This window comes from Schistocerca gregaria, chromosome 2 (genome assembly GCF_023897955.1).
Source record: "Schistocerca gregaria isolate iqSchGreg1 chromosome 2, iqSchGreg1.2, whole genome shotgun sequence".
Lineage (NCBI taxonomy): Eukaryota > Metazoa > Arthropoda > Insecta > Orthoptera > Acrididae > Schistocerca > Schistocerca gregaria.
In genome coordinates, this window is record NC_064921.1 from 1,034,743,242 (window position 1) to 1,034,766,979 (window position 23,738).

The window sequence follows — 23,738 nt, forward strand, 5'->3', positions numbered from 1 at the left end:
GAGACTGGCGAAATTAAACTTTCGGAAAATCATCATCCACACATCCACAGTATCTCAGCAAGAGCCGAAAAGTCCATGAGTTATCTCACAATCAGCTTAACGGCTCATGCATCCAAGTAGCTGAATATACAGAGAAAGTGGAAAAGAAAAGTGAGGATGAGTTAGGTGATGATCATTGTTAAAATTCATAGTGAAACCGTCAGATGTCTTTTATATTGCCAATTCGCTACCAAGTTCGGTCAAAACACTATTGTCAAGCTAAGCTCGTATAAACGGCAGGAATCTGGCCATTAAAATTGCAACACCACGACGATGACATGCTACACACGCGAAATTTAACCGACAGGAAGAAGATCCTGTGATATGCAAATGATTAGCTTTTCAGAGCATTCACACAAGGTTGGCGCCGGTGGCGACACCTACAACATGCTGATGAGGAAGGTTTCCAAGGGAATTCTCATACACAAACAGCAGTTGACCGGCGTTGTCTGGTGAAACGTTGTTGTGATGCCTCGTGTAAGGAGGAGTAATGCGTACCATCACGTTTCCGACTTTGATAAAGGTCGAATCGTAGCCTATCGCGATTGTCGTTTATCGTGTCGCGACATTGCTGCTCGCGTTGGTCGAGATCCAATGACTGTTACCAGAATATGGAATCGGTGTGTTCAGGAGGGTAATACGGAACGCCGTGCTGGATCCAAACGGCCTCGTATCACTATCAGTCAAGATGACAGGCATCTTATCCGCATGGCTGTAACGGATTGTGCAACGACGACTCGATCCCTGAGTCAGCAGATGGAAACGTTTGCAAGACAACAACCATCTGCACGAACAGTTACACGACGTTTGCAGCAGCGTGGCCTATTAGCTCGGAGACCACGGCTGCGGTTACCCTTGACTCTGCATCACAGAGAGGAGCGCCTAGGATGGTGTACTCAACGAGGAACCTGGGTGCATGAATGGCAAAACGTCAATTTTTCGGATAAATCGAGGTTCTGTTTATAGCATCATGATGGTTGCATCCGTGTTTGGCGACACCGCGGAGAACGCGCATTGGAAGCGTGTATTCGTCATCGCCATACTGGCGTATCACCCTGCGTAATTCTATGGGGTGCCATTAGTTACACGTCTCGGTCACCTCTTGTTCGCACTGACGGCACTTCCAACCGTGGACGTTACATTTAAGATGTGTTACGGCCTGTGGCTCTACCCTTCATTCGATCCCTGCGAAACCCTACATTTCAGCAGGATAATACACAACCGCGTGTTGCAGGTCCTCTACAGGCCTTTCCGCATGCAGAAAATGTTCGACTGTTGCCCTGGCCAGCATATTCTCCAGATCTGTCACCAATTGAAAACGTCTGGTCAATGGTGGCCGAGCAACTGGCTCGTCACAATACGCCAGTCACTAGTCTTGATGAACTGTGGTATCGTGTTGAAGGTGCATGGGCAAATGTACCTGTACATGTCATCCAAGCTCAGTTTGACTCAGTGCCCAGGCGTATCAAAGCTGTTATTACGGCCAGAGGTGGTTGTTCTGTGTAATCACATGTCAGTTCTAGTATAATATATTTGCCCAATGAATACGCGTTTATCATCTGCATTTCTTCTTGGTGTAGCAATTTTAATGGCCAGTAGTGTATTTGGCCGCTAAATATCCCCACCTGCAAATGTACTTAGATGACGCTCAGTTTCTTTAGCGAGGCAGAGGCTCCAGTGAGGAATTTCTGACACTGCGTTTTACAATGGATGCAAGACTAAAGCCAAACCACGTTCATAGCATTTGTAGACCTATAAAAATCGTTCAACGCCGTAGAATGGTGCAAGATGTTCGCAGTTCTGAAAAAATGAGATTGAGCTATAGGGAAAGACAGATTACGTACAATATTTATAAAAACCAAGAGTGAACAATGAGACTGAAAGGCAAAGCACGCAGTTCTCGGATTTGAAAGGATGCAGTAATTAGCATCTTCTGTCCAATCCAAACTTTTAAGAAGCAAAGACAAAAGCAAAAGAAATATTCAAGGATAGGATTAAAATTCAGGGTGAAAATATATCATTGATAAGATTCACTGATGCCACTGCTCTCTCCAGTGAAACTGAATAAGAATTACAGAAGATGTTGAATGGAATGAAGAGTCTAATGAGTATAGTATATGGACTGACCGTAAGAAACACGAATGTAATTAGAAGTAGCAGAAATGAGAACAACAAGAAACCTGACATCAGAATTGGGGATACATGAAGTAGATGAAATTACGGAAACCTGCTACCTAGCTAGCAAAATAACCCGTGATGGACGGATCGAGGACAACATGAACAGTAGACAAGGGCATTCCTGGCCAAGAGAAGGCTACTTAGTATCAAACACAGGCCTTAATTTCAGGAAGAATTTTCTGAAAATGTACGTCTGGAGAACAGCATCATATGATAGTGAAATGTGGACAAGGAACTCGAAGCATTTCAGATGTGGTGCTACAAAGGAATGATTAAACTTAGGTGGTCTGGTAAGGTAAGATATGAAGAGATTCTTCGCTGAATCGGAGAGGGAAGGAATAAATGGAAGATGCTGACAGTGGGAAGGCACAGTATGATATGATAATTGCTGAGACATCAGAGAATAATTTCCATTGTAGTACAGGGAGCTGTGAAGGGTAAAAACTGTAGAGGAAGACAGAGATCGGAATACATCTAGCAAATAACTGAGGTCATAGGTTGCGCTACTCTGAGATGAAGGAGAGGAATTCATGGCGGGTCGCATCAGACCAATCGGGAGAGAGATGACTGAAAGAAAACTGGATTTCCTCATTTTTTGACTCACACTCATTTTGCGTAATAGCTTTCTGAATTATAATGATAAAGTTAATAAGCAACATCAAGCTGAAATTAATAATGTTATTTATTATTCTTTACGTGAATTTTAAGTAGTTTTCGCATGTAGTGCTTGAGGATGCACGGCTTCCTCTTTCCCTGGTGACCTCGAGCTATACACAACTTATTTTCATTTGCCATATGACTAACTGGTATGGGACACAAAGACAAAACTCAGATCCGAAAAGTAAGAGCTGCCTTCTCCTACGGCATATGAACTGAAAGCTGTTGTTAAGTTAGTTAGACATTTGTACACAAAAAGCTTGACGGAGCACATGTTAACGTGGTCAGGTGACTGGTAGAACTACCACGTTCGTCGAGAGTAAAGCCAGCTATGCTGCAGCTACCCCTCGTTGCAGTACGTAATTCATTTCATGCGCACCACACACGATATTGTTTTACGTTCCTCGACGTAAACCAAGTGAAAAAAATTGATTACGGCGAACAAAGGGGAACTTTTTTGCTGATAAGGTGAAAGCAAGGGAACACGTGTGGACAGCCGGAACAGACAGCTGTCTCTCTGCTGCAGCGCCACGGAAGCGTGCGGGCAGCCCCGTGGCGAACTCCAGCGAGGGAGGGCTTCGTCGTACACACGAGCGGAATTCTCGTCTGTTTCTGGAGCGGCTGCACGCTTTCCGAAACAGAAGAGCAGCAGGGCACGCCCACATCACTTCGTACTGTTTGAAGCAAGTTTTCTGTCTACACATCATCATTGGTCAATAATAATTTCCTGTCACTACAACTACTACTGATTATCCACGGAATTACGTGTAAGTAAGAAAAACACTGTCTTCAAATTTGCCGCATTTCTGCTTACGTTTCAAAGACAAACAGCACAGAAGAGCCGGCTTACAAGGCGATAATTGCTTGCTTTCGTCATTTTAAAGAAATTGATAGTGTTGAAAATTTTAAACGCCTCAGAAAGCATCTACATGTACAACTACACCCATTCTCTGAACGACACCTTCTGGTGCACGTCGGAGGGTAATCTGCTACCAGTGTCATTTCCTGTTCCAGTCGCGTGTGGATCACAGAAAAAGAAATTTCTTTTAAGGGGAGGTTTACTATCTTTTGGTTCAAAAAACCGACTTTTTAAAATTGCATATTTGGATCCATAAAAGTGTTTAGAATCCATCCCTGAAACGGTTTTTCCGAATGTTGTTGTTGTTGTTGTTGTTGTTGTTGTTGTTGTTGTCTTCAGTCCTGAGACTGGTTTGATGCAGCTCTCCATGCTACTCTATCCTGTGCAAGCTTTTCCGAATACGGAACGGAAATGTTTGTTATTCGAAGCTGAACAAAAAAAAAAGGAACCTGCCTGAAATCGGCCTTTTTCACGATCCAGTTTTTTTCTTTCGGAGGTCGAGTTACTGTACCGGTGCTTGGGAGGAAACAAACAAAATTCAAATGAAAGTTTAAACGCGTGTGTTTGGAAGTTAGCCCCCAATCATCTGCATTCAGGTGTGAAGACTATGGAGATTGCGGGTCTCCTGGCAAAGAGAAGCTTCAGCGAAGGGTATTCAGCAATTCTGAAGACCATGACAACGATAGACGTCACCCTGGGACTCTATTCGACGCAGTTCACCAAGCATTCGGACGACCACAGGATTCAAGGGGCCGAAAACAGCTTGTCACCGGCCGTACGAGCGGCTCTGGAGCACCGCAGGATGGCCCAGATCGAGCAGAACTCCCTCCATGAGGAAGGACTAGTTTATGGACCCGGAATAGCAGTTTGAACGTAAGTTGCATAATATTGCATTTATATGTAGTCAAACTTCAAATGCGTTTTTCTGGATTTTTTTTTTTTTAATCGCGTGGTATGGTATCTTCAAATCTGCTGCTGAACCGATTGGCATGATTCTTTGTTTCTGATGAAGCTAACTAAATTGTCTAGGAGTTGTACCACTTTAATTCCGATCTATCAACTATAAACATTTTTCTTGGCTGACGAAGTCGAAAACTCGATGAAAAATACCCTATATTTTCAAATGGCCGCCATTTTGTTTCCTAAGTTCCAAATAACTTAGGCGAGTTACAACTCCTAATGAATCTTATATACTTCGCTAACCTCAACTCAATTATTATTTAAGACGATCCCGCCGACTTGTGACATACCGCGCGTGGAGGTCTACATCGAAATTTTGTTTCGTTCCGATGTCACTTCGGCCTTTGCTCTTCTACATTTCCGGTTGGAGAAATTCCAGTTTGTAGAGAAATTATCTATAAACATTTTGACCAAATTTGACATTGATATCTATAGCACATCCTGAGAAAAAAATTATCAAAGAACATGCTTTTTTCGGGCCAAAGATAGTAAACCTCCCCTTCAGTTTGCACGAACGCTCGAATCTGCCTAATTTTTTCTTCGCGATGTTTTCGCGACGTAAACGTAAGAGAAAACAGTTTACTGGTTGTTTGTTCTAGGAAGGTATGATCAGTAAATCGCAACTTGAACCACCTCGCCTGTCTTGTAGCATTTGCCACTGGAGCTTGGTCCACATCTTTGTGACGTTTTTTCACCGGCTAAACAAATTATACGCCCGGGGTCTAGTGATGGCGTCTCTGACTATTAATCGACGTGTCTCGGGTTATAACCTCGACGCTCCTTTAATTCTGAATAAAAACCATCAGCAAAGGCGGCCGAAGACTTCCAGCATAAGAAGTAACCCCCGTTCTGTTAAAGAGGGCGGAGGAGCAGAGAGAGGTTCAGAGCACTATATTGAGCTTTGGGTAGGAAACTGCCCCTAAAAGGCGGAATAATCAGCAATGACTAATAGCATGAGGATGCAAAAGGCAAGGGAAAATGCTGCATTAAAGACACTTCATATGTATCTACAGGACAAGTGGCTTACACTTGAAAAAGTATCGTTATGATCTGTTCATTGGCAAAATATTCCAGGGCAGTCGGCCAGCCGGATATCCGTGAAGGTACTGCCAAGAGAGAGGTGACCATGAGAAGAAGACTGAATAACGAACGGAAGAGTAACTTTCTAGCCGACGGGGAGAATGTTGGGCTTTATAGAGAAGCTAGGAAATCTGAAACGGAGAATGCTAAGACTCAATCTAGATATAGTGGGGATCAGTGAATTGAAATGGTGAGGAGTAAAGGATTTGTGGTCAGATGAATATTGGGTAATGTAAACAGGAGCAGAAAATGATATAACAGTGGTAGGATTCGTTATGAATAGGAAGGCAGGGCAGAGAATGAGTTGCTGTGAACAGTTTAGTGATAGAGATAATCTCACCAGAATCGTCAGCAAACCAGTACCGACAATAATGGTTCAGATATACCTGCCGGCGTCACAAGCAGATGATCACGAGGTAGAGAAAGTGTATGAGGACGCTGAATGGCAAATTCAGTACACAAAGACGGCTCAAAATCTATTAGGTATGGGAGTTTTGAATGGACTTGTATGGGAAGAACTGAAAGAAGGAGTTAGGGGAGAATGTGGGCTTGGTAATAGGAATGAGAGGGGATAAAGGCTAAGTGACTTTTGCAATAAATTTCATATGTTAATAACCAATACTCTTCTCTAGGATCACAAGAGGGGGAGATACCTGGAGAAGGGCGAGAAATAAAGAAAGATTTCAATTAGATTACGTCACCGTCATGCAGAAATTCCGAAATCAGATACTGGGTTGTAAAGTGTACTCGGAGCAGATATAGACCCCAAATCACAGTTTCTTAACGATGAAGAGTACGCTGAAATTTAAGAGACCAGACAGGACTGATCAGTGTATAAAGAACTGGTATACGGAATTACTAGGAATAAAAAATTAAGCTCGAAGTTCTCTGAGGCTATAGATACTGTCATAATGAATAGCTCACGACTCTGGATATCTCTGCAACAAGCAGTCACAGAAGCTGGAAAAAAATGAATACAGGAAAGGTAAATGCGAAGGAACCGTGGGTAATGGAAGAAATACTTCAATTGATAGATGAAAGAAGGAAGCGGTAAAACTTTCAGCGAAATTTAGGAACTCAGCAACACAGGCCACTAAGAAATGAAGTGCAAGGAAGATAAGCAGAAATGTAGGAAATCGAAGAATGAGTGATCGTCCAAAGGATTGACTCAGCATATAAAAAGTCGAAACAACCTTCTGTGACATTAAAAGCAACATGCAGTGTTCAACGGGAATTGCATAGTTGAATGCACAGGAGAGAGCCGATAGGTGGAAAGAGTACATTGAAGGAGCCTATGAGGGAGGATATTTGTCTGACGCGATAGAAGAAGAAGCAGGAGTCGATTTAGAAGAGATATAATCAGAATTTAAAAGAGCATTGTAAGACTTAAAATGGAATAAGGCAGAAGGGATGGATAACATTCATTTTGAATTTATAGAATCGTTGGGGGAAGTGGCAACAAAACGACTCGTCATGTTGGTGTGCAGTATTTGGGTCTGGCGATATACCATCGGAACTTCCGATAATTACAAAAGCAGACAAGTGCGAGAAATATCTCGCATTCAGTTTAACAGCTCATGCATCGAAGTTGCTGACAAGAGTAATATAGCTTACAAGAGTGATATAAAATGTGGTGTTAAAGAGGAATGTAAAACATCTGGTGGACTGATAAGGAGTGCGGAGAAAGGAACATCCGTAAGGCACTGACAAGAGGAAGGGACAGGATGACAGGACACGTGTTATAGCATCAGGAAACAATCTCCATGGTACGAGAGGGAACTGTAGAGGTTAAAACCTGTAGGAGAAACCAGGCATTCGATCACGTCCTACAAATAATTGATGACGTAGTGTGCAAATGGTTCAAATGGCTCTGAGCACTATGGGACTTAACATCTATGGTCATCAGTCCCCTAGAACTTAGAACTACTTAAACCTAACTAACCTAAGGACAGCACACAACACCCAGTCATCACGAGGCAGAGAAAATCCCTGACCCCGCAGGGAATCGAACCCGGGAACCCGGGCGCGGGAAGCGAGAACGCTACCGCACGACCACGAGCTGCGGACGACGTAGTGTGCAAGTGCTACTCTGAGATGAAGAGGTTATCGCAGGAGAGGAATCCATTTCGTCAAACCATTCAGAAGACTGGTGGCTCAAGTAAAAGTAAGGTCCTCTGAAAAAAAAAAAAAACGCACAACACTTCTTTGTAACTTCTCTACTCCAACTACCAGTGCTAACGGACCGTTGACTGTGGCTGACGAGTAACGTCTACGCTGTTTAGTACCACTGAAGCATCGGTCGAAGGAAAGTTTCGTAGGCTGTTTCCCCCGTGTATGCACTGCACTTCCTGACGATTCTTCCAATCAATCACTGTCTCGCATGTGTCTTTCTAGCGATTAGTTACATGTGATCGTTCCACTGCTTCCCGTGGTCATTCGGTAACCGTGGTGTTATACACTAAAGGGTCCTTCTCCATATTTGCACCTGATCAACAACGCATCATGAGGAAAATATCGCAAATATTCTACTGTCACGCATGTCATGTACAAATAAATCTGTCGGATGGTTCCATTATTGCAGAGTGCCAACAAGTATGGTGTCATGTTTGTCATAAATTTAAATTCCTCGCATATAATCATTTTATACGTTTCCTTCTCTTCCAAACACATGACTAACCTCTCAGTACAGTCAGAGACAATCATTACGAACGAAGTACAGCGCAACAACACAGAAGACCAAATGTAAGTTAATACCAAGCGCATGAGTGACGAGGATGGCGGGAGGAGTTGGGGCTGTGAGGGTATAGGAATTGTTTATTTAAATGGAAAGCGTCGTGTTCTACTCAGATATTTATATAGGATTGACACTTTTATTCGATAGTAAAACGCCTACGCTTCTAACATAATTAGCTGTTCGGAGAGGTTTTTATTTTTTATGCTTGGCTCGATAGCCACGGTGATTTTTCTGGCCAAGAAGAGGTGTTGAAGTGAATGTAAAATTAAGGCTAGAACTCTCTTATTTATGCTCTTACCCAATGAACGTTTCGAAGCACAACTTCAACTTCAGCAGGACCTTCACTGTGACCTCAACGCAACAGAGGCGATTTTCTATGATTGTTTATCTTCCTTGGACATGACATCACGAAACTCTTTGTAGACAAAACACTGTGTGTGCAGCATAAAGTAAGGAGTACTTACATTGTGGTGTCCTATGCAGGGTAGCAGCTACTTCAAAGATATTTGTGAGTCATCTAACACAATTTCGCCAACGTGACAACAACGGACCTATCGATAAATTCTGGAGTACCAGTCGACGTTAATTACATAAGTATCATTTTTCGAACTGGTAATTAAAATCTTATGTCTAGCCCTTGTAAAGGATGTTTACTTTGCAGGCTGACGACTGAAAACGTTAAAGCCCTCTGAAAATCAGATGTGAAAGTATCACAGGAAAAAGTAAGTTTCGTGAATAAGACTGTGAGGGCAACGTACACCTCAAAACATGTGGCATCAGAGTCGCGTAGACATGCTCCGCTGTGGTTTTAAGATACCCTTTTTTGATGTCAGCGCTGAATCACGTTATTTTATTGGTTCGTTTTAGCGCTTCGTCAACAACACGGACGTGAAGAGAGTGAGATTGTCAGATCACCCATCACAGACCTTGCGGTTATATTGTTTGAGATATTCCAGGCAAGGAGGCTTTTGACAGCAGAAGCGCTGTATTATAAATCCTGTGTATTTTGTGTAATCCCCATTCATTATGATGGGCTCATGAGAAAAAGTTGACAGGTAATTAAATTACATGTTTAACTAATCTCCCTCAAATCCTGTTATTATATACTGCTCTGTATGAGCAACATGGTTCTTTTTTTGTTTTGCGGTATAGATATAAATGTACTATGAGAGAGAGAGTAACTAAGCTGAACTGAAGAGAAGATCAAACGGTATTGTAACTTATGTTTCCTCCTGTTTCTCTTTCTCTTCTGCCGTGTAATAATTGCGACACAGTTCAGCCGTTATATACTGGTAACTCACTGCCAGTGGGCAGTATGTTAAGTCGAGTGTTACGACATGTAGCGTTCCCCTATACCCCCACGGTCGCTTTGTTTTATGTCAGCGCTGAATCATGTTATTTTATTGGTTCGTTTTAGCGCTTCGTCAACAACACGGACGTGAAGAGCGTAAGATTGCTTTTTGTTTGCGACTAAAAGATGGGCATTTGTATACAAACCGAATGAAATTATCGGTCTTTTACAGCGTAGATTTTAGGCATGTAACTCTTCATTTAACAGTAACTAGGTTAACTGGTAATATCAGAGGCGAACGAAGTTATCTCGATCTCATTTTAGCGTCACGTGATCAAATTACTGACGGAGGATCGCTTCCTCGGTACCCGGCAGTCCGAAAAACGTGATCCTCCATACTTTCAACTGCAGATCGTGTAATGAAATGTGGGATAAGTGTATCTACACGATTCATTTTTTTGAATATAAATAATCGTTAGAAACGTTCTGTATGCCTATTTCAGAGGGTGAATGGTTATACCGAAAATTATTTTTTACTTTATTTTGCTTTATTTAACCTTGAGCCTTATTGCCCGATACGAGTTTACTCAGTGGGCGGCTTGCAGTAAGATGTCTTTGCATATCTCTGCTGTAGATGACTATACTAAGAGCATGTTAAGCGTAGCTTCGTCTTTGTCTATGAAGATAATGAGAGAAGGGATAGGGGAATACCAGATATTGCAACAAATTTTATTCGATGCTGTACTCAGTGCTTACGGACTGCGTCGCAATGGAAGACTAATAATTCGACACCACTACTACATTCTATACTGCCCAAATTTTAAATTCAGGCCCTTCGTGACGTCCTAATTTCTACGAACAGTTGTATACACTAACAAAGCTGCAGTGTGTTAGTTAACGCGAAACAGTGGGACTATGGCGAGTTTCTGTGTAGCATCTGTGTTACATTCTATATTTACATGCGAGCGGTTTCGATTATTTAAGCCACATCTCCCCATATTTGCTGAACACACTCAGTTAAAAATGAAATTAAAGGTATTACGCTGACAAAAACATAATCTTTGTCAGTGGTGGAAAGTAATTAACTGTAAAATAGCTTTGTTGTTTTATTCAAACAACTACAGCAATAAATTAATGTTTTCCAGTATACTACATTCGTTTCAATTCTCATGCATTTATTGTAACACAGTTAAAGAAGAACATCAACTCGCTGCAACAAATTTTACGCAAATTTTCGACAGATACAAAAATAATGAAACCTGCGTCCACTGTGGCCAGTTCATCAAACCAAGTTGATTATATTGGTCTAGGTAGACCGCAGGTAAGACAGCGAACACGTATTTAGGTATTGCATGTCTTGTAACTACCTGATCATGTTTCGTGGTTCTAACTATCCGCAATTCCTCCTGAATGATTTAGGCCTGTGAAGGAATCCTTTTCTAAACTACACTCCAACCGATCCGTCCATAACCCGCGTCTAGTTTAAGTAGAATTACGTATATGTAGATGTCTATGGCTTGTGCGTCCAGTAAGTATCGCCTTGGGTCTGGAAGGGTCACTCTTAAGGAGCCAGCGATTACACCAGACGGTAAACTGACAGATGGATTCGGAGGGATTGGTATTTCTGGAGCGTAGGACAGAGAGCGATGGAAGCGGTTTTATCAGCATACTAAAGGACGTGGATGGGAGGTGGTGCTTGGGCATACCGGTAGTGTATAAGAGGTAAAGGACAAGGGAGAGAATGGAATTTTGGGCCACGCCTGCAGTGGGATAGAAGGTATGGTAATTGATCTTGTTAACAGTGTCATACGATGGGCGACTGGAGACGAAGGATGAGATAAGGCCAATATAGTTGATTGGAAGCGCGTAATCTGGAGTTTAAAAAGGAGACAGGAATGCCATACACGGTCGTATGCTTTCCCTAGGTCAAGGGCGATAAAGGCGGTGGATTTATTGTTGTTGAATTGTTGGGATATGAGATGGGTGAAGTTCAGGAGTTGATTATCAGCATAGAACGAGAGACAGAAACCACACTGGGTAATAGGAAGCAGATGATGTTGGTGCAGATGACGGTGGATGCTTCGGACGAGGATGGATTCAAAGGTCTTGCTAAGCGCTGATGTTATGCGGATGGGGCGGTAGGAGGACGTACCAGGACGGTAAGAGGACGTTCCAGTGGTGGGTTTGTTTGGTTTGGATGTTTTCCACACGTCTGGATTGTAGTCCGTGGAGAGGATAATGGTATACAGGGTCGCAAGAGCTAGGAGGAAGGAGATAGGCCATTCGCTGAGGTGGCGATAGGGAAAACATACGTGACGATGAGATTTGTTGCATGTTTGTTAAGTACTTGTTTTATGTCCTGTGCTGTCATTCTGGTTCTGGTATATCGTTCAGGTACCGGAAGTTAGGAGCCACGTGTGGGACTGTGGTGTCGGTGCGTTCGTGATGAGTAGGGAAGTTGGAGTAGTCAAAGTGAGAGTCGTCAGGTATGGAGATGAGGTCAGAGAGTTAGGATGCAAAGTGGCTGGCTTTGCTCAGGTCGTCAAGAAAGGACAGGTTGTTTTGAAGGATCAGGTAGGGAGTTTAAATACGCGAAGGCGCATGCGCAATTTGATACAACATGCGCTCTCTCTGTCGGAACCCACACTCGCGAAGTTAAAAAAAAATGGTACAAGTGGCTCTGAGCACTATGGGACTTAACATCTGAGGTCATCAGTCCACTAGAACGTAGAACTACTTAAACCTTACCAACCTAAGGACATCACACACATCCATACCCGAGGCAGGATTCGAACCTGCGACCGTAGCAGTCGCGCGCTTCCGGACTGAAGCGCCTAGAACCTCTCGGCCACCTCGGCCGGCTAGGAAGTTAAAATTCAGCTGTCAGAATTGATAAAATTAAATGTGGTTAAACATATTATTCGTCATGAAATGTGTTCCTTAGGAAGAAATTAAAGAATTCGCCGGGTCCCATGCCTAATCGAGTTGAAAGCCGCCATCACGAATAATAAGATCTTGCGCTCCACGTATTTCTACCGATTCCTTAATCACTTAATCCCATAAGGATCTCGTCGAGGCCAAGATTTCCACGGCAGAATAATTCATAGCATTTCCTGTGGAGGTACAATGCTTGGCTGTGGCTGACTTGTTGGGCGGCGAAAGGTGAGTGTGGCGGTCAGGTTCGACGCATCTTTCATGCACTGTGCGCATCGTCCTACCAATGTACGCTTTGCCACACTGGCAAGGTTTTCTGTAGATTCCAGCCTTCCGCAATCTCAGATCGTACTTTGCCGAACCGAGAAAACCGCAAGACCTTGTAGATGAGCGTAAGATGCCTCCTTAAGATGCTGCCTAATTTCAACGAAATACTGCCGGCGCACGGAAGGAGCGCCCGGGACTGGCACCGCTCCATCTCCTCTTGATCTTGTGGGTGGTCGTGTTCCTTCTCCTTTAAAGCTATCGTGATTTGACGTGGAGAATATTTGCTAGCTTTGAACAATGGCTGTAAGTGTTCCATCTCCTCTGCAAGACTATCTCCGTCAGAAACAACATGTGCCCACTGCACTACTGTTCGAAGGAGGCCCATGTTACATGGCTCTGGCACAGCACACACTTTCGTACCTAAGTTTCGGACACCAGTGTATATACTGTCGACGTTCATTGGCTTGAATTTTGTAACTGATAGCGTAATTTCGCATATACTGCTCCCCATTAAAATTGCAGCGCCAAGAAGGCGAAAGGCGACAGATATCAAACTGGTATCACGTTTACTACATGCTTAGAAATGCAAATGAAACGAAATGCCGCGTGGCTAGGGCCTCCCATCGGGTAGACCTATCGCCTGGTGCAAGTCGTCTTTTAGTTGACGCCACTTTGGCGACTTGCGCGTCGATGAGGATGATGAGATGATTATGATGAAGACAACGCAACACTCAGTCCCTGAGCGGTGAAAACCTCCGACCCAGCCAGGTATCGAACCCGGGCTCCTTTTCACGCCATTCCGTCGCGCTGACCACTCAGCCATCAGGGTGGACATAAATGCAAATAAGTAGCATTCTAGCACAGCTTTCCCAAGAAGTTAGAAGTAACAATAAATACTAATGTTCCAGAACATTATGACCACCGACATACTATCGTTATAAACCAGCCCAGGCTATAGCAGCGTCCTGGCGAGGAATGACTGCTGGTCAGACACACGCACGCTGCGTGGTGATCGTGTGTAGAAGGGGGAAGGCGCGCGATCTATCTGAGTTTTAACGAGTACAGATTGTGATGGCACGGACGCTCGGCGCGGGAATTTCGGAAAGTGTACGACTTGTCGGATGTGCGTGGAGTGCTTTGGTGAGTGACTTCAACGTGTGGCGAAACCAAGGTGGAACCACATCCAGACGTCGGTTCGCTGGGCGGCCACATATCATTACAGATATCGGGCGTCGAGTGCTGGGAAGGCTGGTGAAAGAGAACAGGTGGCGAACTGCGACGCAACTAATATCACACTTTAGTGCTGGGCGGAGAACAGAGCCGTGCATTATGAACAGGTGCTCGACCGTGTTGAAACGTCAATAGACATCTCCGAATATCTTATCAACAATAGGGAGGTAAAAGGTGCTTAAAACGTCAATGTACGCCTGTTCTGTGATAGTGCTACGCAAAAGAACAAGGAATGTAAGCCCCACCATGAAAAACACGACCGCCTCCGAATTTACTATTGGAAATACATACGCTGGCAGATGACGCTCACCGGGCTTTCGCCATACCCACACCCTGCCATCGGATCGGCACATTGTGTACCGCGATTCGTCACTCCACACAAACGTTTTTCCACTGTTAAGTCGTCCAATGTTTACGCTCCTTGCAGCAAACGAGGCGTCGCTTGGCATTTACCGGCCTGATGTGTGGCTTATGAGCAGCCGCTCGACCATGAAATCCAAATTTTCTCACCTCCCGCCTAACTGTCATAGTACTTGCAGTGGATCCTGAAGCAGTTTGGAATTCCTGTCTGATGGTGTGGATAGATGTCTGCCTATTACACATTACGACCCGGTTCAACTGGCGGTCTCTGTCAGTCAACAGACGAGGTCGGACTGTACGCTTTTGTGCTCTACGTGTCACTTCACGTTTCCACTTCGCTATCACATCGGAAATAGAAGACCTACGGACATTTAGGAGTGTGGAAATCTCGCGTACTGACGTATGCTACAAGTAACACCCAATCACCTGACCACATTCAAAGGCCGGTGAGTTCCGTGGAGTGTCTCTTTCTGCTCTCTCATGATGTCTAATGACTACTGAGATCGCTTATGTACTACGACAGTTAGACGGGAGGTGAGTAGACTTCGATGTTATGGGCGAGCGGTTGCTCATAAGCCACACATCACGCCGGTAAATGCCGAACGACGCCTCGCTTGCTGTAAGGAGCGTAAACATTGGACTATTAAACAGTGGGAAAACGTTGTGTGGAGTGACGAATCCCGGTACTCAATGTGGCGATCCGATGGCAGGGTGTGGGTATGGCGAATGCGCGGTGAACGTCATCTGCCAGCGTATGTATTTCCAATAGTAAAATTCGGAGGCGGTCGTGTTATGGTGCGGTCGTGTTTTTCATGGAGAGGGCTTACACTCCTTGTTCTTTTGCGTGGCACTATCACAGCACAGGCCTACATTGATGCTTTAAGCACCTTTTACTTCTCCACTGTTGATGAGAAATCCGGGGATGTCGATTGATGTTTCAACACGGTCGAGCACCTGTTCATAATGCAAGGCTAGTGGCGGAGTGATTCCACGACAGTAACAGCCCTGTAATGGACTGGCCTGCACAGAGTCCTGACCTGAATCCTACAGAACACCTTTGGGATGTTTTGGAACGCTGACTTCGTTCCAGGCCTCACCAGCCGACATCGATACCTGTGCAGCGCTCCGTGAAGAATGGGGTGCCATTCCCCAAGAAACCTTCCAGCATCCGATTGAACGTATGCTGCGAGAATGCAAGCTGTCATTAAGACTAAGGGTGGGCCAACACCATGTTGAATTCCATCATTACCGATGGAGTGTACCACGGACTTGTAAGTCATTTGCAGCCAGGAATACGGATACTTTTTATCAAATACTGTACGAAAATACGTTCACGATTGTAGAACGTGAGCATTTTGGTGGCCCGGGTGCTATGATATCCGAAGGCATAATATTGCTTAGTTGTCCTGACCTCCAAATACTTTCAACACAGCTCGCCTGTCGATGTTCTTGGGACACTGTACTCCTTCCGCATGTGCACCTTTTCAGGGGTGCTTTGGCCGCCGACTTCATTCATATGGATAATAATGTGCGACCGAACCGAACAGCGCAGCTGGAGGAGCTTTTTGAACGATAATATATGTGGCAAACAGGCTGTCCTGCCCGTTCTCCCGACTTCAGCACTGTCTAGAACGTGTGGGATGCGCTAGGGAGACACATTGCAGCACATCCGCATGCAGAAGCGACCAGCCAGCGGTTGTCAGCAGCACTGGTGAAAGAATGGGAGGAGCTAACACAAGAAATCCTTACAAACCTTGTGGCCACCATGGGAGCACGATGCAGAGCAATAAATGATTTTATAATGTCCACGGAGCATCATGAATTGCGGTGACTTCGCTGTAATTAATGTCTTTGAATAACAGTATCATTTCTTGTTTTCCTAGTCTTTATTTCCTTCATCTACCTTCTGTAACGTCCCGTAGCAGTTCATTCTATCTAAGGCCCAAGTTTAGTCCATGTACGTTGCTTGGTAGAGTGACGCACCATGTGAGAGTACCTTTCGTCCTTAACTTTTGCTCAGCAGTCTGTGTACTGAATGAGTAGCCTATTAGCCTGATTATCGTATTGGTCTCTAAACATGAAACTCTTATGACACAACACGCCCACTCACCGACATCGGCGGAGGCTCCCCAGGTGCCCTGTTGCGCCTGCTTGGCCAGCTTGCTGATGGCGTCCACGTACAGCCGGGACGCCGCCGCAGCTCCTGAAACATCGAAAACGCGCTGGTATGATGGAAGGCTTGCAGTGTTCTTCCAGGCCGCCGTCTGCTGTGAGCCCGACACCAGCTGGATGTGGACATCACCGATAAATATACAAACATTGTACAAACGACAACGTACTCAGTTAGAACAATGATTTAACACTATTTTACAGCAATCACACAGTTATTCGTAAAGAATCTTATCAAGTTATCAACTGTAGGCAAAACAGATCACAAAACTGAAAAAGAAAATTAGGTTCAAAATGGTTCAAACGGCTCTGAGCTCTATGGGACTTAACTGCTGAGGTCGTCAGTCCCCTAGAACTTACAACTACTTAAACCTAACCAACCTAAGGACAACACACACACCCATGCCCGAGGCAGGATTCGAACCTGCGACCGTAGCTGTCGCGCGGCTCCGGACTGTAGCGCCTACAAACGCTCGGCCACAGAAAATTAGGAAGCATATATTGGGGGATAGAAATGTGCATGAAACCGCTGATGTTGCAACAAATTTCTTAAATACAAGCTGTTATCATATAAATTCGAAGAGGATTTTGTGTATTTTTAATACATTCATGACAAGATAGAAGCTCTTGTTCGTAGGTGTAGTTTCATTTTCACAAGGATCTGTGGTAAGAGGTTTTCTGTGTTTCTAAAAAACTTCAGTAAAGCAGCCAGTGATTTACATCATTTTCGTTCTTCTGACCGTCTTGATTCCTTGATACCTGTCCGATGTAAGTAGAAATGGTCTGAAGCAAGGTTAGTATGGATTTATACCTGCATAGGTATCAGCAGCGGCGTAGCTAACGTGAGTGGCACACGGCTCTGATAACAACGATGTCACTCCACGAATAAAAGGTTTTTTAAAACTAAAAAAAATATGTGTCCAATTATGATCTTAAGTAATCAAACGAAAGACATTAGAGTCATTAATAATCAAGTTGCAACATATAATATAATAGTATCCTTTCTTATGAATTTTACGTTATTATAAGGTATTACACACTATACATGGTGCTTCAGCCCATGGGTTTTATACAATTTGCAACACCTGCAAGTACCACGCACACGATTTTCATATTCTGCCGCTCACTACACTCAAACTATTAGTCCAACAGAAAAATTGTTCAAATGGCTTTAAGCACTGTGGAACTTAACTTCTGAGGCTATCAGTCCCCTACACTTAGAATTACTTAAACTTAACTAACCTAAGGACAACACACACATCCATGGCCGAGGCAGGATTCGAATCTGCGACCGCAGCAGCAGTGCGGTTCCGGACTGAAGAGCCTAGAGCCGCTCAGCCACAGAGGCCGGTACTACAGAAAAAGAGGACACTTTTGTAAGAAATGTAATGTAGTTAAATTTTATACTGGGGTACCTTTCCGCTAGAGGCCGTATTTTCGAAATATTAAAAACATACATCGTTGTTACAGGTAGTCTGCAAAAACCAATTCATAGATATGGGCCACTGATGAATCGGTGTATACGATTAAAGTTAACCCCAACAGCGCCAGCCAAGGCCTGAGGACGGTGTAATGAAGCACCGAACTGGTAGCCATACAACAGATAACATCTTATGGTTACCTGTAGGTCCGTCATTTTATTGTATACAAAAGTGCCCTTAAAGTGCGTTTTTACTGAATAATTCGAAAATCTAGGCGTCCAGCGAAAACTTAGATGAGGGCAAAATTTAACAACATTAAAATTCCTGCAAAACGGTCCCGTTATTTCTTCTGTAGAGTTAATAGTTTGTGCATAGCCATCGAAGGAATATTAAAATCTTGCTTGTGATTGTTTTGCATAAAACCCATAAAAGTAGGGACAGCTGAATCACCCTGTGTATTACTACACATTCTTCACAAGACTAACTGCTAAAGCTAGATAGAGACACTTAAAATTTCTTTCTAGCTTCAACAGCTGCGACCTCTGAAATTACAGGTGCAAAATTAATATTTTATGTTATTGCATATAGATGATTTCAGGGAGGCCAGCAGCAGTACGGAGCAGAGCAATACGACCGTCCCCGGAGTATCGGGTTTTGGTGAGGACAGGGCGCACAGTCAAGGAGCGAGAAAACAGTTTAAGGGACGCCACCCATTTGTACCCCCGGGCGTGTTACAGCCTGACGTGGCGTACATACTCTGCACTGCTGGTGCTGCCACCTGCCATGTGTGAGTGGTCACTGCACCCTGACGCCGAACATAGGCGGTGATCACATAACGTCACTGGACGGTGTATAAAACTCCAAGTATTTTAGCTCAGCGCATGTAAAACCGAATCTTATACAGTCCTGGAAATTGAAATAAGAACACCGTGAATTCATTGTCCCAGGAAGGGGAAACTTTATTGACACATTCCTGGGGTCAGATACATCACATGATTACACTGACAGAACCACAGGCACATAGACACAGGCAACAGAGCATGCACAATGTCGGCACTAGTACAGTGTATATCCACCTTTCGCAGCAATGCAGGCTGCTATTCTCCCATGGAGACGATCGTAGAGATGCTGGATGTAGTCCTGTGGAACGGCTTGCCATGCCATTTCCACCTGGCGCCTCAGTTGGACCAGCGTTCGTGCTGGACGTGCAGACCGCGTGAGACGACGCTTCATCCAGTCCCAAACATGCTCAATGGGGGACAGATCCGGAGATCTTGCTGGCCAGGGTAGTCGACTTACACCTTCTAGAGCACGTTGGGTGGCACGGGATACATGCGGACGTGCATTGTCCTGTTGCAACAGCAAGTTCCCTTGCCGGTCTAGGAATGGTAGAACGATGGGTTCGATGACGGTTTGGATGTACCGTGCACTATTCAGTGTCCCCTCGACGATCACCTTCCGCCGACCACTGGCGACAACATCGATGTACTGTGGAGACCTCACGCCCCACGTGTTGAGCAATTCGGCGGTACGTCCACCCGGCCTCCCGCATGCCCACTATACGCCCTCGCTCAAAGTCCGTCAACTGCACATACGGTTCACGTCCACGCTGTCGCGGCATGCTACCAGTGTTGAAGACTGCGATGGAGCTCCGTATGCCACGGCAAACTGGCTGACACTGACGGCGGCGGTGCACAAATGCTGCGCAGCTGGCGCCATTCCACGGCCAACACCGCGGTTCCTGGTGTGTCCGCTGTGCCTTGCGTGTGATCATTGCTTGTACAGCCCTCTCGCAGTGTCCGGAGCAAGTATGGTGGGTCTGACACAGCGGTGTCATTGTGTTCTTTTATCCATTTCCATGAGTGTAGAAGAAGTGGGCCGAATGTTAACTTACCGGTCCCATTTATTAAACCTCCAAAGTGTAATTCACTCATGCTCATAAATTAAGTATAATTGCAGAATGTGGTCCCACACCAAGTGGTACTACACAAAACTGGTGCTAATAGCATAGGCACATAGTGAACGCACATGACACGAATCTGTAAGCCCACGCTATTGGTGACAAGTCGAGAAAACCATCCTAAAACCAAGTGCTACAAAACGCCACTGTTTCCTGCACGTGTACCCAAACATCAATATAGGAAATGATCACCATGCACACGTACACACGCGGCACAATGGGTTGCCATACTCTGGATCAGGTGGTCGAGCAGCTGCTGGGGTATAGCCTCCCATTCTTGCACCATTAGTAATGGTTGGGAAGGGAGTGAGAAAGGGTTGCAGCCTCTCCCCGAAGTTATTCAAACTCTATATTGAGCAAGCAGGAAACGAAACAAAAGAAAAATTTGGAGTAGGTATTAAAATCCATGGAGAAGAAATAAAAACTTTGAGGTTCGCCGATGACATTGTAATTCGGTCAGAGACAGCAAAGGACCTGGAAGAACAACTGAACGGAATGGACAGTGTCTTGAATGGAAGATATAAGATGAACAACAACAAAAGTAAAACGAGGATTATGGAATGTAGTCGAATTAATTTGGGTGATGCTGAGGGAATTAAATTAGGAAATGAGACACTTAAAGTAGTACGTGAGTTCTGCTATTTGGGGAGCAAAATAACTGATGATGGTAGAAGTAGAGAGGGTATAAAATGTAGACTGGGTATGGCAAGGAAAGCGTTTCTGAAGAAGAGAAATTTGTTAACATCGAGTATAGATTTAAGTCTCAGGAAGTCGTTTCTGATAGTATTTGTATGGAGTGTAGCCATGTATGGAAGTGAAACATGGACGATAAATAGTTTGGACAAGAAGAGAATAGAAGCTTTCGAAATGTGGTGCTACAGAAGAATGCTGAAGATTAGATGGGTGGATCACATAACTAATGGGGAGGTATTGAATAGAATTGTGGAGAAGAGGAGTCTGTGGCACAATTTGACTAGAAGAAGGGATCGGTTGGTAGCACATGTTCTGAGGCATCAAGGGATCACAAATTTAGGACTGGAGGGCAGCGTGGATGGTAAAAATCGTAGAGGGAGACCAAGAGATGAATAGACTAAGCAGATTCAGAAGGATGTAGGTTGCACTAGATGCTGGGAGATGAAGAAGCTTGCACAGGATAGAGTTGCATGGAGAGCTGCATCAAACCAGTCTCAGGACTGAAGACCACAACAACAACAACAACTGCCTTGTCTTATACATGCACGAGGGGTACTCGGTGTAATTCAGGCGACAGGCCTGAAGATAACATCACCGGAACGTCGAAACGTGTTGCCCAATAGAACAACAACAGCATAAATGCTGTTGGTACAGTATTATTGCATCTCGTCGACCAGTCGCTGTGCCACGCTCCTCACTCCCAGATGGATTTACATTTACTTCACAGTGTCGTCTAGACAGCTAGTACAGGTAACAGCACAGCTAAACTGCGCGTCATTTATGACAGCGGCCGAGTTTAGATTCAATCTGCGCATCTGAAGCCACAAAACACAGTCAGCCAATGAACAGAGAACGACATTGCCAGAGCTCGACTGCAGTGCAGAGAACGGACGAGTGTCTTCAGTTTTAGAAACGTCCAGTCATAAATAAAGTAATTGAACAAAAGCAATGTCTTGACAGCAGACTTTCTTTTATAGAAAGTTTGGAAAAAGCATTCCTTATTCCAATTGCTTCATATTCTATTAATTAATTCAACCAAACAAGCGATAAGTCTCCTAATACAGGCGATAGCAAGGAATGGTGTTTGAATCATTCTCACTAACCTCTTTTTCTCAATAAAGAACAGCGGTAATTGTTTATTTCCTATTGTACTTCGACGAAACGTGAGTAATTCATAATCATACCAACAGTGTCGGTATTTTGCGTGATATGTTAAAGTTCTCCGGGAGACATATTGAATGCCAAGCTGCGTTAGCGTAATGGATAAAGTGAATGGCTGCTAAGCGGAAGGTTCTGGGTTACAAAAAAATAAAAAATAAAATAAAAAAACCTTGATCGGTGCTTAATATTTTCATTATTTTAAAAACAATATCTTCATGAATTTTATTCATTTGAGTGTAATTTTTTGAAATTTCTAGAGGCAACTAAAGTCGACCATACGGAAATACGGAAAGTACACGCTATGGACTTTTCCCTCTGCAAAATTTCGTGCAATGGTTTACTACATCTAATGCTGCACAATAACTGCGTTGAACATCGAAACAAAATTAAGTTATTTATGGGGGAAGGCATCAGTCAAGAAAATGTGTAAAAATTGGGCCAAATAGCTTTTATGAAATCGAATGATAAAGTGTCTCAAAGCAGTCGAAACACCATGTGCCTGCACAGGCGAGCCGTGGTGGCTTTACTTCATAAACTGCGCGCTCCCCACCCCCCCACCCCCCTATCGTAAGTTTGCGAACTATACTATGGCGCTGCTTCTGTTGGCGCGTACAACTGGCAACGCAGCTATATCCCGCGTCTGGGTGGACATGCGCGAACCGCCGAGATAAAAGAATTGAACTATAGTAGTACCTGAAGAGGAGGCAGTATGGAGCGGAAAATGGAATCGACAGCTCGGACGAGCACCGCAACCTTGAAGTGAGGCGTGTGGCGACAGCCAGCACCCGCCCGTGACGTCACCGAGCGGGCAAGGCGCCCCTTGACGGCAACCAATCACGTCCGGTGGGATAAACGCCGACAGCGGCGCTCCGACCGGCGATGCCCCGGAAGAGATTTACAGGGCCGGCTTACACCGCTACACGCGGCGCGGGGTCGCGTAAACAGCTGTAAATTACAAGGGCGGGGGGTGCTTCCCCCACTAGCAACAACAGCAACACAGGACATCCATCCTGAGATTACATCTCCTCGCTTTAATTAAAACCGCGAGCAATTCTACAATTAGCCCTTCCGGCCGCAGCGGAAAGCTGCCGTTAAGGTGCTTCGGCGTACCCTACACGGTGCTGCTCTGTTCCGTCCAGAGTCCTTCACGTCGCCTCCGGTCGGCAGCGAGGTGTTGCCGGACCCGACGGGGCGACCTCGCCTGTCCTTCACGCGGCACTGTTTCAATTACGGAGCTCCTCCGTCGCGCCTTCTGCTCAATTAGGCGCTGGAACGAAATTAATGCGAAAGATGTTTATCATCCGTGTAAGTTATTTGCCGCGTGTAGCTTAATTATCTTTCTAAGGTCGCGGCGAATCAGACCACTAAATAATGCCACCTAGGTAGGTGGCAAGGTGAGGGTCGCTGTGCGCCTCGCAGGTTTCATTAAGACCCGAGTCTGTTGCTGTTCTTTGGCAAAATTTCTTATTGCGGAAAGGAGTTAAATTTAGCTGCGACCGTTCAGCGAGAGATTTACGGCCAGATCCCTAGTAAATTGCCTCTCGAGGAAAACGCTTCTTTCGAGTATTACTTTATTAATTATTCGCGTTACCGGTTTTCAACACTCTTTCTGTCCGTCTCTGTCACATAACCAGCGCATCGTAAGAGAACTTCTAATTTTCGAAACTTGGCTGCACAGCCGGTTTAGGTTTTCAGTTCCATTCTATATAATCTCACTTTCGCTAGCTAGCACCCGGTATTTTTTT

At 44.6% G+C, this 23,738-nt stretch overlaps 1 protein-coding gene across 1 annotated transcript in view; it reads right to left on the bottom strand.

The window, feature by feature from the left end:
- Positions 1–23,738, bottom strand: part of LOC126336803 (brain-specific angiogenesis inhibitor 1-associated protein 2) — a 555,994-nt gene that overhangs the window by 219,813 nt on the left and 312,443 nt on the right. Inside the window, exon 3 of the mRNA XM_050000840.1 lies at positions 16,700–16,792. Coding sequence (XP_049856797.1) covers positions 16,700–16,792 — 93 coding nt within the window. The remainder of the gene's footprint in view (positions 1–16,699; positions 16,793–23,738) is intronic.